Source organism: Lutra lutra, chromosome 5 (genome assembly GCF_902655055.1).
Source record: "Lutra lutra chromosome 5, mLutLut1.2, whole genome shotgun sequence".
NCBI classification, from domain to species: Eukaryota; Metazoa; Chordata; class Mammalia; order Carnivora; family Mustelidae; genus Lutra; species Lutra lutra.
The window spans coordinates 31337018-31350726 of record NC_062282.1 but is presented as its reverse complement, the minus strand read 5'-3'; the positions used below and the strand labels follow the sequence as shown (position 1 = coordinate 31350726).

Genomic DNA, 13709 nt, shown 5'->3' with positions numbered 1-13709 from the left:
GATTGAGCATGCAGTGAACCACCACAAAGAGATTGCGATTACAGGGGTACCTGGGTGGCTCAGTCAGTTAAGGATCTGACTTTGGTTCAGGTCATGATCCCAGCATCCTGGGATTGAGCCCCAGGTCACACTCCCTGCTCAGTGGGGAGTCTGCTTTTCCCTTTCCTTTTGTCCCTCCCCCCACTTGGTGTTCACTCTGTTCTATCTCAAATAAATTTTTAAAAATCCTCAAAAAGGAGATTGTGATCACAAAAAATGGTATGCAGGTTGAGGATAATGAATTTTGGGTATGTTGAATTGTATTGCTCTGGGATGACCAAAGATGATATCCAGAAAATATTTGGAATTGTGGATCTAGAGCTCAGGTATGTGCTGGAAGATCGCAGTTTGGGAGTCTTCAGCATATAGTAGTAGTTGAAACCTGAAATGAGTGAGATCACCAGGGAAGATATAAAGAACAAAAAGGAAGAAGGAAGGAAGGAGGGAAAGAAGGAGGGAAACAGACTGGAAATTGCTCCCTAAAGAACATTCTGGTTTAATGAGGGGAAGAGAAGGACAAAGACACTGAGAAAATTGCCAAAGAGAATGGTGTCACTAAAGGATGCTTCAGGAAGGAGAGGCCAGTGATAGATATTTGATAAAGAGGTCAAATAAGATGAACAATAGAAAATAGCTGTTGAATTTGACAGTTTGGTCATTGGTGAATTTTGCTAGAGCATTTTCAGTAGAAAGTTACAAACATGCTGAATCGCAGTTACAGTTAGTTAAACAGTAAATGGAAGGTGTAAAAATAAAAACAACATAATCCTCTCTCTCAAATTAATTAGAGAAAAGGAGAAAGGGAAAGAACTTACTGATTGCCTACCATTTCAAGTCTTATTTCATTTAATCTTCAGGGCAGTCCTGTGAAATACATTCTGTTATTTCTATTTTGTGAATGAAAATTTGGAGGCTAAAAAGAGTAAACTTTATCCTAGAGGAGTAATTTATCCTAGGTCACAGAACTTAAAAATAGCAGAACAGGGATGCTTTTTGATTCCAAAGCCCATGTTCACTGTATTTGATTTCCTCCCAGTAGCTTATGGCATGCCAAGATGGACTGAGACTGTCTCTGTTTCAAGGTAATAAAACTTCCAGGCCAGTACAATATTAAAAACTCACTCATTCAATTTAAAACTTCACCCTAGCATCCAGACATAGACTTAGAAACACTACAGTGGAGTTTACAGTTTATCTCATCACTCTTTGCGCTCCTTTTCCTCTCCATTTAGTAGCTGTCTGCCAGTTTAGGGCCTTTTCAGCTTTAGAGCAGGAGGAGGAAGAAGAGGCATGGGGCTAAGAACAGACTGACTTATTTGGTACAATTTTTATCTGGGCTGTTTAGCTTTGACTGTGGCAGATTTCAGATGTTAATTCTTCTACTTGAGCATTACTTTCAAGACCTCACCACTGTGCATCTCTCATTTTCAGTTCCCTTGACTAGGGCCGTCAAGGGCTCCTCTGCCTGCATACTTACATTACCTCCTGGTAGGTAGAGGTCCACCCCTCAGTTGGGATTTTCTTGTCCCTCCAGATTGCTCCTTTTGGGCAGAATCCTCAGGATGACCCACATAAGAAACTCAGTATACTATTTCACAGCTATAAACCATACCCCGACCTTTGGCTAGTGTTTTCCAAATGAATCCCTTTGGTCAAAAGATTAACCACAGGAATGTAACTACTCCTGTGCAAAGCTCAGAATATCTGCTTTTTTTTTGCACTAAGATTTTCATGAAAATATTTTTTAAAAGATTTTTTTATTTATTCATTTGACTGCGAGAGATCACAAGTAGGCAGAGCAGCAGGCAGAGGTGGGGGAAGCAGGCTCCCTGCTGAGCAGAGAGCCCTATGCAGGACTCAATCCCAGGACCCTGAGATCATGACCTGAGCCAAAGGCAGAGGCTTAATCCACTGAGCCACCCAGGTGCCCCTAAGATTTTCATATGTAGAGGAAAGTTTGGTAGTAGTGTAGTGGTAATAGTAGCAGTAGTAATAATTATGGTATGCTCATAGTATTAAAACCTTTTATTACTATTACAAAGTAAATATGGAACCCAAAGGAAAAATAGGAAAAGTACATTTTTAAAGGCTTTAAGTAGGGAATTAAGGTAACTCAGCAAATTCAAGTTGTCTGAAATGGTTTTGAATGAAAAATGTTTCCCTGTGCGCTTATTCTGTCTTTTCTGAAGGTAATGTCTGTAATAGTTTATTTTGTGTGCATTCAGAGATGTTCTATCCATCTATAAGTATATACTCTTTATTTAAAAATACAAATGTGTTCTGTTTTCAAGAGTAGATAAGAATAAGTTTTTCATTTAGCAGCATATTTGAGGGATCTGTTCAGAGCTGTACATTTAAATCTAGCTTGTTCTTTTTAATGGCTGCGTCATCGTACATTGTATGAATGTACCTTAGCTTTTATAACCACTCCTGTATTGACATTGTTTCCAACTTTTTTTGTTTTGTAAACCACGTTTGCTGGATATTCTTCTGTATGCCTTTGCATGCTTGTACATGTATTTCTGTAGGATAAATTTCTAAAAGTGTAGTTGAGTCAAAAAGTATGTGAAGTAACATTTTTGATACATACTGCCAAATTGCTTTCCAGAGAGGTTCTGCCAATTCCTCCTGAGCAGTTTAGAGATCTTTTAACATTTACCCTAAAGATAAATTGTAGTGATTTGAAGGGACACCCGTACCCCAGTGTTTATAACAGCAATGTCCACAGTAGCCAAACTATGGAAAAACCCCAGATGTCCCATTGACAGCTGGGATAAGGAAGATGTGGTATATGTGCACACACAGGAATTTTACGCAGCCATCAAAAAACCGAAATCTTACCATTTGCAATGATGTGGATGGAATTAGAGGGTATTATAGTAAGCGAAATAAGTCAATCAGAGAGAGACAGTTATCATATGATCTCATATTAAGAAATAAAACAGGGTCATAGGGGAAGAGAGGAAAAAGATAAAACAAGATGAAACCAGAGAGGCAGATAAACCATAAGAGACTTTTTTTTTTGGACAGAGAGAGAGAGCAAGAAAGGGAACATAAGTAGGGGGAGTGGGAGAGGGAGAATCAGTCTTCCTGCTGAGCAGGGAGCCTGATGCAGGACTCGATCCCAGAACTCTGGGATCATGACCTGAGCCGAAGGCAGATGCTTAATAACTGAGCCACCCAGGCACCTCAAGAGACTCTTAATCATAGGAACCAAACTGAGGGTTGCTGGAGGGGTGGAATGGGGTAACTGGGTGATAGACATTAAGAGGGGCATGTAATGAGCACTGGGTGTTATATAAGACCGATGAATCACAGGCCTGTACCTCTGAAACCAATAATAGGTTATATGTTAACTAATTGAATTTAAATTAAAAAATAGTTTAAAAAAGGAAAAAATGAAGTAGAGATCTTTTGCAATAAAGATGGAAGTATGACTGATTTTCATATTAAAGAATTCAAAAGTTTTTCAAGTTTTAGTTGGCAACATTTTTTACATTTGACTTGATTTAAATCAGTGGGGAAAGTGATACTAGTTTTTGCCAAAAGATGCTAAAATGATACAATTCATTTAATTTTCTTTTTAAGATTTCTAGTGAATATGCTTACGGTTTAATAATAAGAGGCCAGTTTTTGTTTGTATTTAATGGGGAAGGGATTTAAATAAGATGAAAAACAAAACTAGTAACTTATATGGACTCTAAAATACTAATTGAAAATGGGAATAAGAGTATAAGCAGAAAGCTTTTAGATTTGATAGAACATTTGCATTCATAATACCATGTTCTACCATTTTAAAAATGTCTTAAATTTGTGTTCATTTTCCTCATATTTATGCTTTTAAGATTTGGCATGTACCTAACATGTTATAAATTTAGTGAATAATATGATACTCTGTATAACTAAAACAATATTATCTTCCAGGAATATAATTCAAAATATGTTGACTTGATTGAGGAACAACTTAATGAAGCACTTACTACTTATCGAAAGCCAATTGATGGTGATAACTATGTTCGTCGGAGTAACCAAAGGTACAGTCTAGTTAATGGAATAATTTATTGCTGGTCCTCTAATATAAAATTCAAACCCAGTTCATAATATTTCTTTATTTTTTAAAATTTTCTGAGTACTTGGAAATTTTATTACCTTCACTGACATAAGAAAAAAATCTTAAAGCATAGCATTGACTGCTCAAGAATTCAAGTGGCACTCATAACATGCTGAATACCCTTACTAATATAATTTATATATCTTCCATGCTCTTACCCTAGTCTGTTTTTCTGGTCTCAGCTCTCTTACCATTACTCATTACTTTGAGGCCAGCTAATCTGTTACTTTTCTAGAGAAATCCTCATGCTTTTCCACTTTCATATATTTATGTATGCCAAGAGATTATATCTTTATATTATATTATAGATATAAGAGATTATATCTATATTATGCCAAAAAGATATATATTATATCTTTATCTACTACTTTATTAGTAGTCCTTGTTTTAATTAGCATATTGTAAATGAGACAACAGGTATATCAGTCATCTTTATTTATACTAGATTACAGCGTCCTCATGTCTACCTGCCTGTACACCTCTATGGACAACTGGTACACCACAAAACAGGCTGCCATTTGTTGGAAGTACAGGTAAAAACACAATTTACTTGTTTTAAATAGCTACAATCATAGAAAAAAATCTTAATATTGCTAAAGTGTAGTACCTTTGCAAAAACTTCTCAAAAGCCTTAAAGTTAGCAGCATTAATAATGCTTTTAAAGCCTTCTATCTTACAACTGACTTGGTGTTTGTAATCCTTAGATGTAGCACTGGTTTGCATGCCTTTCCCTGACTTACCTGTCACCTTTTGCATAGCTAATATGTTAACGTAGAGTAAGTAAGCCACTTAAAATCTGAGTTCTGTCCTTTGTAGTTTGTTGGAAAGTTCATCTCTTTTGTAGAAACATACTGAAAAACTGAATTTCTTCATTGTTCTTGTGGGGGAGTTAAACTGAACCTGAATCTTTGGTGAGCAACAAACTGGAAATATTAATTGCTGTTTGTTTGTACCTCCCTATTCTCATATACTTTTTGGAATATAACAGGCTTTGTGTCAAGCAGTTATTCTTTGATTATATGCACACCAAATTTATGGCTGTGAATATGTCTTGGTTATTAAGTGTTTTCAATAAATGCAAGCTTTTTCTTATTTTAGAAATAGATACAGAAGTATTTGCGTGTGTGTCTTTTGAACAATAGTAATCTGGCAGTTTAGTTCATTTTTGTATCAGTGTTTATCCCAGGAACAAAAGTTTTACATAAATGTATTCTATAATGTCCTATTTTTATATTAAGTCTATGAAGACTTTTGGAGCACATATCTTTACAGTATTTTTTTTTTATTCACTAGTATTAGGTTCTATTTAAAAAACTGATAATTATGACTAACATTTTTATAATACGAGGTACCAAGTGCTTTGTTAAGGACTTCCTGTGTAATGCTTAAGTCATTATTACACCATATGAAATAGATCTCTCTTTTAGAGATTGGAAATCAAGGCATGGGGGATTAACTCACTTGCTCAAAACCACATAGCTTGTAAGTGCTCTCTGTAGAATATGAATTTAGAACCCCCGCATTAATGCTGCCTAAAAAGTTTACATAAAATTAAAGTTTACATAAAATTATTTTAGAATTTTAAATACGTAAAAGTTACTAAATGCAAACCTTAAAAATTTGATTTTAAGATGCTTTGAAAACATATTGTTACTCATGGTTTTTTTTTCTTTCTCCAGAATATTATTACTGAACTCTGTCACAATGTTCGTAGTCCAGATTTGGATAAATGGGAAGAAATTAAAAAACTGAAAGCATCTCTTTGGGCCTTGGTTTGTAATAAACTTCTATAAGATCTTCATCATTTTTAGATTTTTAAAATTTTCCCATGAATAATAAATAAAAATCATTTTATTTAGAACTTGTTCTCAGATTAATATTCTAGGACCAAAATTGTTTCTGCCCATTTTAAATATTTTTAGACTGGAAAGTAGATGATTAAGCTATTAGTTTTCTTGCTAAGACAAATGAAGCATTAATTTCTCAAGTTCCGTATTTAAGGTTTCTTTTCACATTTTTTTTTCTCTCTCATAGATGGGGTTAAATTTCTTCTTAGCTCTCCAAATTTCTTGAAAGAGTTACTCTTATAAATATATTTGATATAAGTGATTTTTCTTTCAGGGAAATATTGGCTCATCAAATTGGGGTCTCAATTTACTACAGGAGGAAAATGTGATTCCAGATATACTAAAACTTGCAAAGCAGTGTGAGGTTCTTTCAATCAGAGGGTATGTTACTTCACTAATAAATCTTTTTAGTGTATATATTCTTGTTCACAAGTAGCTGTGAGGGAAGAGTATTCTATGATTCAGTGTAGTCCATTAGAACTATTCACTGAAAATCCTAATGATGCAAGATTTAAAAAGAAAAGGTTGGGGGGTGGGTTGTGCATCTGGCTGGCTCAGTCAGTAGAGCATGCGACTCTTGATTTTGGGGTCATGAGTTTGAGCCCCACATTGGGAGTTGAGTTTACTTTAAAAAAAAAAAAAAAGATTTTTAAATGCACTGTTTAACATCTTAAGGAGCTCCTTGTTTAATGTTACCATTTCATTTTTATCATTATAATTTTGAAGTTTAGTAACTGGCAAACAGTGAAAGTATGGTGTATATGCAGTATTCCAATAGCCCTTATATTTCACATTTATCCCAGAAAAGTTTGTATATGCCATTTTCCTCTAAGATTTCATTATGTTCTTTTAAATTACTTCTGTGTAATTACTGTGTATGTTAAGAAGGTGTTCATGTTACTTACGGCTTCTAAGTTACTCCTAACTCATTTTAATATATTTTTCTACAAGCTAAGTAATTTTTAATGACTTAAAAAAAAATTCAAATGTACATATAGCAAACTAATATTTTGGTTGCTTTAAGAAATCTCAGTTTGGAATTATAAACTGTCATTACTACATCTTTTACATATAGGACCTGTGTATATGTGCTTGGGCTCATAGCCAAAACCAAACAGGGCTGTGATATTCTGAAATGTCACAACTGGGATTCTGTAAGGCACAGTCGCAAACATCTGTGGCCAGTGGTTCCAGATGATGTAGAACAACTATGTAATGAACTTTCATCTATCCCAAGCACCCTGAGTTTGAACTCAGAGTCAACCAGCTCTAGACATAATAGTGAAAGTGAATCTGCACCATCAAGTGAGTATTCTTGACAAGGTCATGTACAGTTAGCTGTAGTTAACATTTGTGTTTGTAATATCATAATGGAAATGTATTTGTTACATTCCTAATGTACTTTTTTCTAAGATACTTTGGCAGTCATGGGGTCTTGGAAAATACGTTATCTTTTCACAACAGAGAGTGATAGCCAACAGACTCCATTGTTCTCTCCTTGCTTTTCTAAATAGTCTTTGGAAAAGCTTATTGACAGAGTTAAAAAGCCATGTGCCAAAAGAACCATTCCCATTTTTGCTTATCATAAAATCTAAAAAGTGAATGTTTATTTGCTTACCTTTTTCGTTTACATAATTTTTTCACTCATTTTTCAGATAGAGATTGTTGAACCAGAATGTATGTTAAGATACTAAATTTACATATTCATTTTTGAGAGAAGAGCTAAATTTTTAAAACTAAATATTGAAACTCTTAAAAGAGTATCAAAAAATCAACTAAATAAAAATGTTTGTGGTTTTAAGCCTTGTGCTAAAAATATTGTTAGTTGTACAAAATTTAAGACATAGTTCTTTTTAAAAAGATAGTGCAGGGACGCCTGGGTGGCTCAGTTGGTTAAGCAGCTGCCTTCGGCTCAGGTCATGATCCCAGCGTCCTGGGATCGAGTCCCACATCGGGCTCCTTGTTTGGCGGGGAGCCTGCTTCTCCCTCTGCCTGCCATTCTGTCTGCCTGTGCTCGCTCGCTCTCCTCTCTCTCTGACAAATAAATAAAATCTTAAAAAAAAAAAAAAAAAAAAAAGATAGTGCAACATTTTTCAAACCGTATTTCACCAGGCCTAAGATGCTGTGAATTATAAGATGCACCAGTATTTTATGGACCACTAAAAAAGAAGAAAAAAATACTGCCTATTAAGCTAGGACATACCACTGATTACAAGATGCATTCTGATTTTAGAAATATTATCTGTGGAAAAATGTGTATCTTAGAATTGACAAAATCTGAAAATACATTATGCAAGTTTATTTGGGATTTTATTTTGCTTTCTTTCAAAATAAATTTCAAGTAGTTTATAATTACTGAACAAAAAGTTAAAAGTAAAATAGGATAAAATATCACAGATGTCATTGGGCACCCAGATTGAGTCTTTTTTCTTTTTTATTAGACAATGAATTTAGATGAGATCCTTAGTACCTAAAGGAAAATAAATAAGCCTAATTGATTTAAACATGAATTTAAAATGCTGTGACTTTGTTCATTATAAGTATATTTTAAGAGGAAGAATTCACTTCTTGTAAGGTTAATATCTCCCACCTATTATGATTTGAAAAATAAGCTAACGGGAATCTCTGCCAACTGAGTGAACATCTATGGTCAAATCTCCTTTTTCCTTTAATTTTATCCCGAATATTTGGAGGTTTTGGAAACTCCGTGCCATTAAAACAGCAAGCAAAAAACCACTTCATGTAAATTGTGTTGTAAGGAATCCTGTAGTTTTTCTTGGGAAATAACAGAAGTTCCTCACAATGACATAATATCACATTTTTATTTAAGTTCAAACACTTGGTCTCAAGAAGTTCTTTTTTTTTTTTTTAAATGTGGCTCCTCAGCAGTTTAACCCTTTATTTTTGAACATTTTTTCCCCAGATGACTATTCGACAAAGAATTATTGAAATATGTCACAAACAGTTGCCATGATTTTGTTTTGTCATTTTTGATGTGCTTGTATTAACAATCTTTTGATCATAGGTATGTTCATGATGGAGGATGACCGGTTTGGCAGCAGCTCTACCAGTACATTCTTTCTTGACATCAATGAAGATACAGAACCAGCATTTTATGATCGACCTGGACCTATAAAGGATAAAAATTCATTCCCTTTCTTTGCTTCTAGTAAACTTGTGAAGAATCGTATCTTAAATTCACTTACTTTGCCTAATAAAAAACATCGAAGTAGCAGTGATCCGAAAGGAGGGAAACTGTCATCTGAAAATAAGACAAACAACAGGAGGATCAGAACGCTTACAGAGCCCAGTGTTGACTTTAATCATAGTGATGATTTCACACCCATATCCACAGTACAGAAAACATTACAATTAGAAACTTCATTTGTTGGGAATAAGCACATTGAAGACACTGGTAGTACTCCAAGTATTGGAGAGAATGACTTAAAATTCACCAAGAGTCTTGGTACAGAGAATCACAGAGAAAACACAAGCCGAGAGAGATTAGTTGTAGAAAGTTCAACAAGCTCACAAATGAAGATACGTAGCCAAAGTTTTAATACAGACACTACAACAAGTGGCATAAGTTCAATGAGTTCAAGTCCTTCACGAGAGACAGTAGGTGTTGATGCTACAACTGTGGACACAGACTGTGGAAGTATGAGTACTGTGGTAAGTACTAAAACTGTTAAGACAAGCCACTATTTGACGCCACAGTCTAACCATCTGTCTCTCTCCAAATCAAACTCAGTGTCCCTGGTGCCTCCAGGTTCTTCTCATACACTTCCTAGAAGAGCACAGTCCCTTAAAGCACCCTCAATTGCTACGATTAAAAGTCTAGCAGATTGTAACTTTAGTTACACGAGTTCTAGAGATGCCTTTGGCTACGCTACGCTGAAAAGATTACAGCAACAAAGAATGCATCCATCCTTATCTCATTCTGAAGCTTTGGCATCTCCAGCAAAAGACGTGCTATTTACTGATACCATCACCATGAAGGCCAACAGTTTTGAGTCCAGGTTAACACCAAGCAGGTGAGCAAATACGCATTTAATGAACAATTATGGTTGCATTTTAACAGACTTCAATGGAAAGCATTAGTAGACAGGTTTTACATCTACATAAGCCTCAGAACTGACCAATTATAATTGCTTACTATGGTAGGCTGTAAGCTCCTAGTTACCCGATATGATTTGAAATGGATTCTTGCAGCTGCGAGGGGGGAAAAGAAATTCTTTTAGGCCCTGAAAATAAACATATATGGTTTGCAAGGACACATAAGTCACAAGCTTTTTTTTATTTCTCGCTTCTGCAAGGATCGATTTTAAAAAGAAGCATGTCGGGGGAATCAGGAGCTTAAGACCTACAATAACAAACAACTTTTTCAGGTAGGTCAATTTAAGGCCCCAAAAGTTGACCTTTATTTTTACTATATTTTCTAACTACAAATTTTAGTAAAATTCTCAGTTTGTCTTAAGTAGCTGTGATTATTTAGTAGGAACCTAACGAACATTACATGAATTACTTGGCCCTCAGAATTCAGCAGTAGCAGTTTGTCTATGCTCAAGAACTGTTATTAGGGAATTTCTGTGCCAAGTCTAAAGACTGTGACCAAGTCGATCAAAATAAATAATTTGATTTTACCTTTAAAATATATGAAATGAAAAATTTGTTGCAAAGATTTCTGTACCTTTTTTATTTTTAAGATTTTATTTATTTATTTATTTGACAGAGAGACATAGCAAGAGAGAGTGAACACAAGCAGGGAGGAGTGGGAGAGGGAGAAGCAGGCTTCCTGCTGAGCAGGGAGCCCGATGTAGGGCTCTATCCCAGGACCCTGGCATCATGACCTGAGCCAAAGGCAGATGCTTAACAACTGAGCCGCCCAGGCACCCCTGTTTTTTTTGTTTTTGTTGGGCCAAATACTTAAAAAAAATTTAGTTCATTTTTGGTTATTAATTCCCGTTTATTTAAGTGGATTAGTATTTGTGAAATACCGAGAATAGTGCTTGACACATACCATCATCATCATCATTGGCATTATGGGTAGTTATTTGTTTATGTAACCCATTTGGGTTTTATAGAACCAAATTCTTAGTAATATTAATAGTAATAATATTAATAATATTCTTAATATTTCAGTAATGCTAATGCACTTAGTAGAAGGGGTTCCTTTGCAGCAGATAATAAATTATACCCTGTTTGATAGAATTTTATAAATTATGCAATAATGTCTCATACAGAAACTCACCCATCTTTGACAGCCTCACCAATTCGGAACAAAGACAGGCAGATCTCTTAATAGCTCACTAGTCTAAATCTATCAGTAAGGTTCATGAATTGTATTCAGAAGAGGTACCTCTGACACATAGTCAAAGTTGATATTTATTCTAACAAGCTTGGATATCAGGTTTTCAGGCCTATAGGAGCAACAATTAGAAGCTTCTGATTGGTAGGAACACTATAACGGGAAAGGACAGATGATAAAATTGGTAGCAAAGAAGGAAGTTTTTGTAGTACAACAAAAAATTTAAAAACTCAAGAGGTCACTGCACAGCCAGGGCCAGTAAGTAACCTAGCACAGCAAAATAAGCAGTAGAAATAGTATTGTCATACGGCTCAGTAAGATAACCAAGGTGCTGTTAACTCTGCATCATTCAGTTAGGTTGATTATATCCCATCAAAGCAGGCATTTCTGTCCAAATTGTTGAAGGCATAGAGATGCACTGTTTAAATATTCTGAAGAATAGACCAGAAAAGACAGCTACCCCCAGTCACTTATATCTTAACCAGTCTGGGTTCTTAGAATCTTATTTCCTGTATTCTCTGTTAGACCAGGAGAAAATTATTTGGAAATTTTACTCCTGGATTAAAGATGAATGGATGTTTTTATTGGGAGGGAAAAAAAATAAAAACAAAAAACAGGAGACAGGAACAGTTTGTACAGAGGCATGACGGCATAGCAGAACCTTGTGTTTATCAAATCTTTCGTTTGTTTTTCAAATTGTATTTAGTACCTATTGTGTGTGTACCAGGTTCCATGGAGGAAAAAAGTCGTGTTGGCATTAGTGTTTCTATTCCTACTTCTTACCTTTGGTTAGTTCAGAGAAAATGAAAGTGATGGAAGCTAACTACAAATTTACTTTCAGATTGGAATCCAGGCAAAGAAGGACTGTTGTTACTTGTTTTGTTTTCTTATAAAATTAAAAGGGTAGGCATGCAGATGCCTGTGGTATAATGGAGAGCCTGACACAGCAGTCTTAAAAATCATATCTCACTCAGCTATTTCCTTGGGACATGGTAGAACAAACACTGAAGTAGGAGTTCTTAATCCTAACTAATCCTGGCACTGAGTGAATGAACTTGAAACAGTGTTTCATAAACTGTGCTGTACTGTCTCATCTGCCTAGACTTCAACAGCTTTGCAGCACTTAATCAGCCCAGAACAAAACTAGGCAGACCTCAGTTGCTCACTATTATGAATCTGTGTGGGAAGGTTCATGAATTTTGAAATATCTAGACCTTAGTTGCCTCATCTAATAGAATTTGGACTAGATCAGTGGTTTTAAGCTTTTCAAATACTGCTTTTTAACTAGAGAATCTCTTTCTTCACAAAAGCATTTCTGTGAAAACCCAGTTTGCAGAATAGATTAAAACGGAGCTAGTCAGTTGAAGTAGGGATTGGGAGGGCAAGTAATCCAATAATTCCTTCTTTCACCCTCAGTACTCCTTTAAAGAAAGAGTTCTATGAAGTAAGAGAGGTTTAACAATATAATTTTAAAACCACTGACCCATTTTATGAAATTTGTCAATTTCAGTTAGTGGTTTTTACTATATTTTTTTTTAAGATTTTTTTTTTTTTATTTGTCAGAGAGAGAGAGAGAAACAAGTTGAGGGAGAAGCAGACTGCGCTGAGCAAGGAGCTCTGTGTGGGACCCTGGGATCTGACCTGAACTAAAGGCAGACACTTAACCGACTGAGCCACCCAGGCGTCCCCACTATGATAACCTTAATAGTTAAAATTTTGAAGGATTTCTTTTGTGTGCATTATTAAATAATTCCTTTTTAAATATCAGGCTACGTTGTTACATTTTAAATGACTTGGGTTTCTCAATGCCAGTGTACATTAACTGGAGCCTTGTGTGGTGCCTTGTGTATATGAAGCAAGTGCCTAGTAAATATTTTAGCATGTATGTTGCATGAATAAGAAATCTGTATCTTATGGAAATATTAGTATACCATATTTATTATGGAGTCACTAGCAAGAAGTGCATTGAGGAAATATCAGTGCTTTAAATAAAAGTGCCTTGTAATATTTACAAATGATAACATAATTGCTGTTTTGTGTCTTTCTGCTGTGTTACATAAATCTTGTTCCTATAGCCATTAAAGTAATTATCATACAAAGGATGATAATTGTTCTTATTTTTCATAAAAATAATGTTAAATGGAGTTAATAGACATGCCCTTGGTTGTATGATAGCAAATTTACTAGTTTGAAATGATTGTGAAGATAGTGCTTGGATCATACCTGTGACTTCTGGGGTCATTTTTTTTTTTTCTTAATTCTAGATATTGAAAGTTATCTTAATTGCCCACCTTTTCACTTTAACCCAGGAGGCCATTGTAGTTGTTTTTCATAACAGTCCCATTACGGATGGTCTTTTGTATATCATTTTATAACAGCTAAATGATTTCAAGTGTTTATATGC

At 35.0% G+C, this 13709-nt stretch overlaps 1 protein-coding gene across 9 annotated transcripts in view; it reads left to right on the top strand.

Annotated features, from left to right (window-relative positions):
- The window catches only part of RICTOR (RPTOR independent companion of MTOR complex 2), a 141424-nt gene that overhangs the window by 104505 nt on the left and 23210 nt on the right, over positions 1 to 13709 (top strand). For 7 of the 9 annotated variants that reach the window (XM_047731251.1, XM_047731248.1, XM_047731253.1 and 4 more), the window contains 7 exons: positions 3964 to 4073; positions 4596 to 4683; positions 5830 to 5922; positions 6272 to 6378; positions 7073 to 7302; positions 9023 to 10031; positions 10314 to 10385. In XM_047731251.1, the coding sequence (XP_047587207.1) occupies positions 3964 to 4073; positions 4596 to 4683; positions 5830 to 5922; positions 6272 to 6378; positions 7073 to 7302; positions 9023 to 10031; positions 10314 to 10385 (1709 nt within the window). The remainder of the gene's footprint in view (positions 1 to 3963; positions 4074 to 4595; positions 4684 to 5829; positions 5923 to 6271; positions 6379 to 7072; positions 7303 to 9022; positions 10032 to 10313; positions 10386 to 13709) is intronic. The other 2 variants (XM_047731256.1, XM_047731250.1) reach the window with 1 other exon arrangement.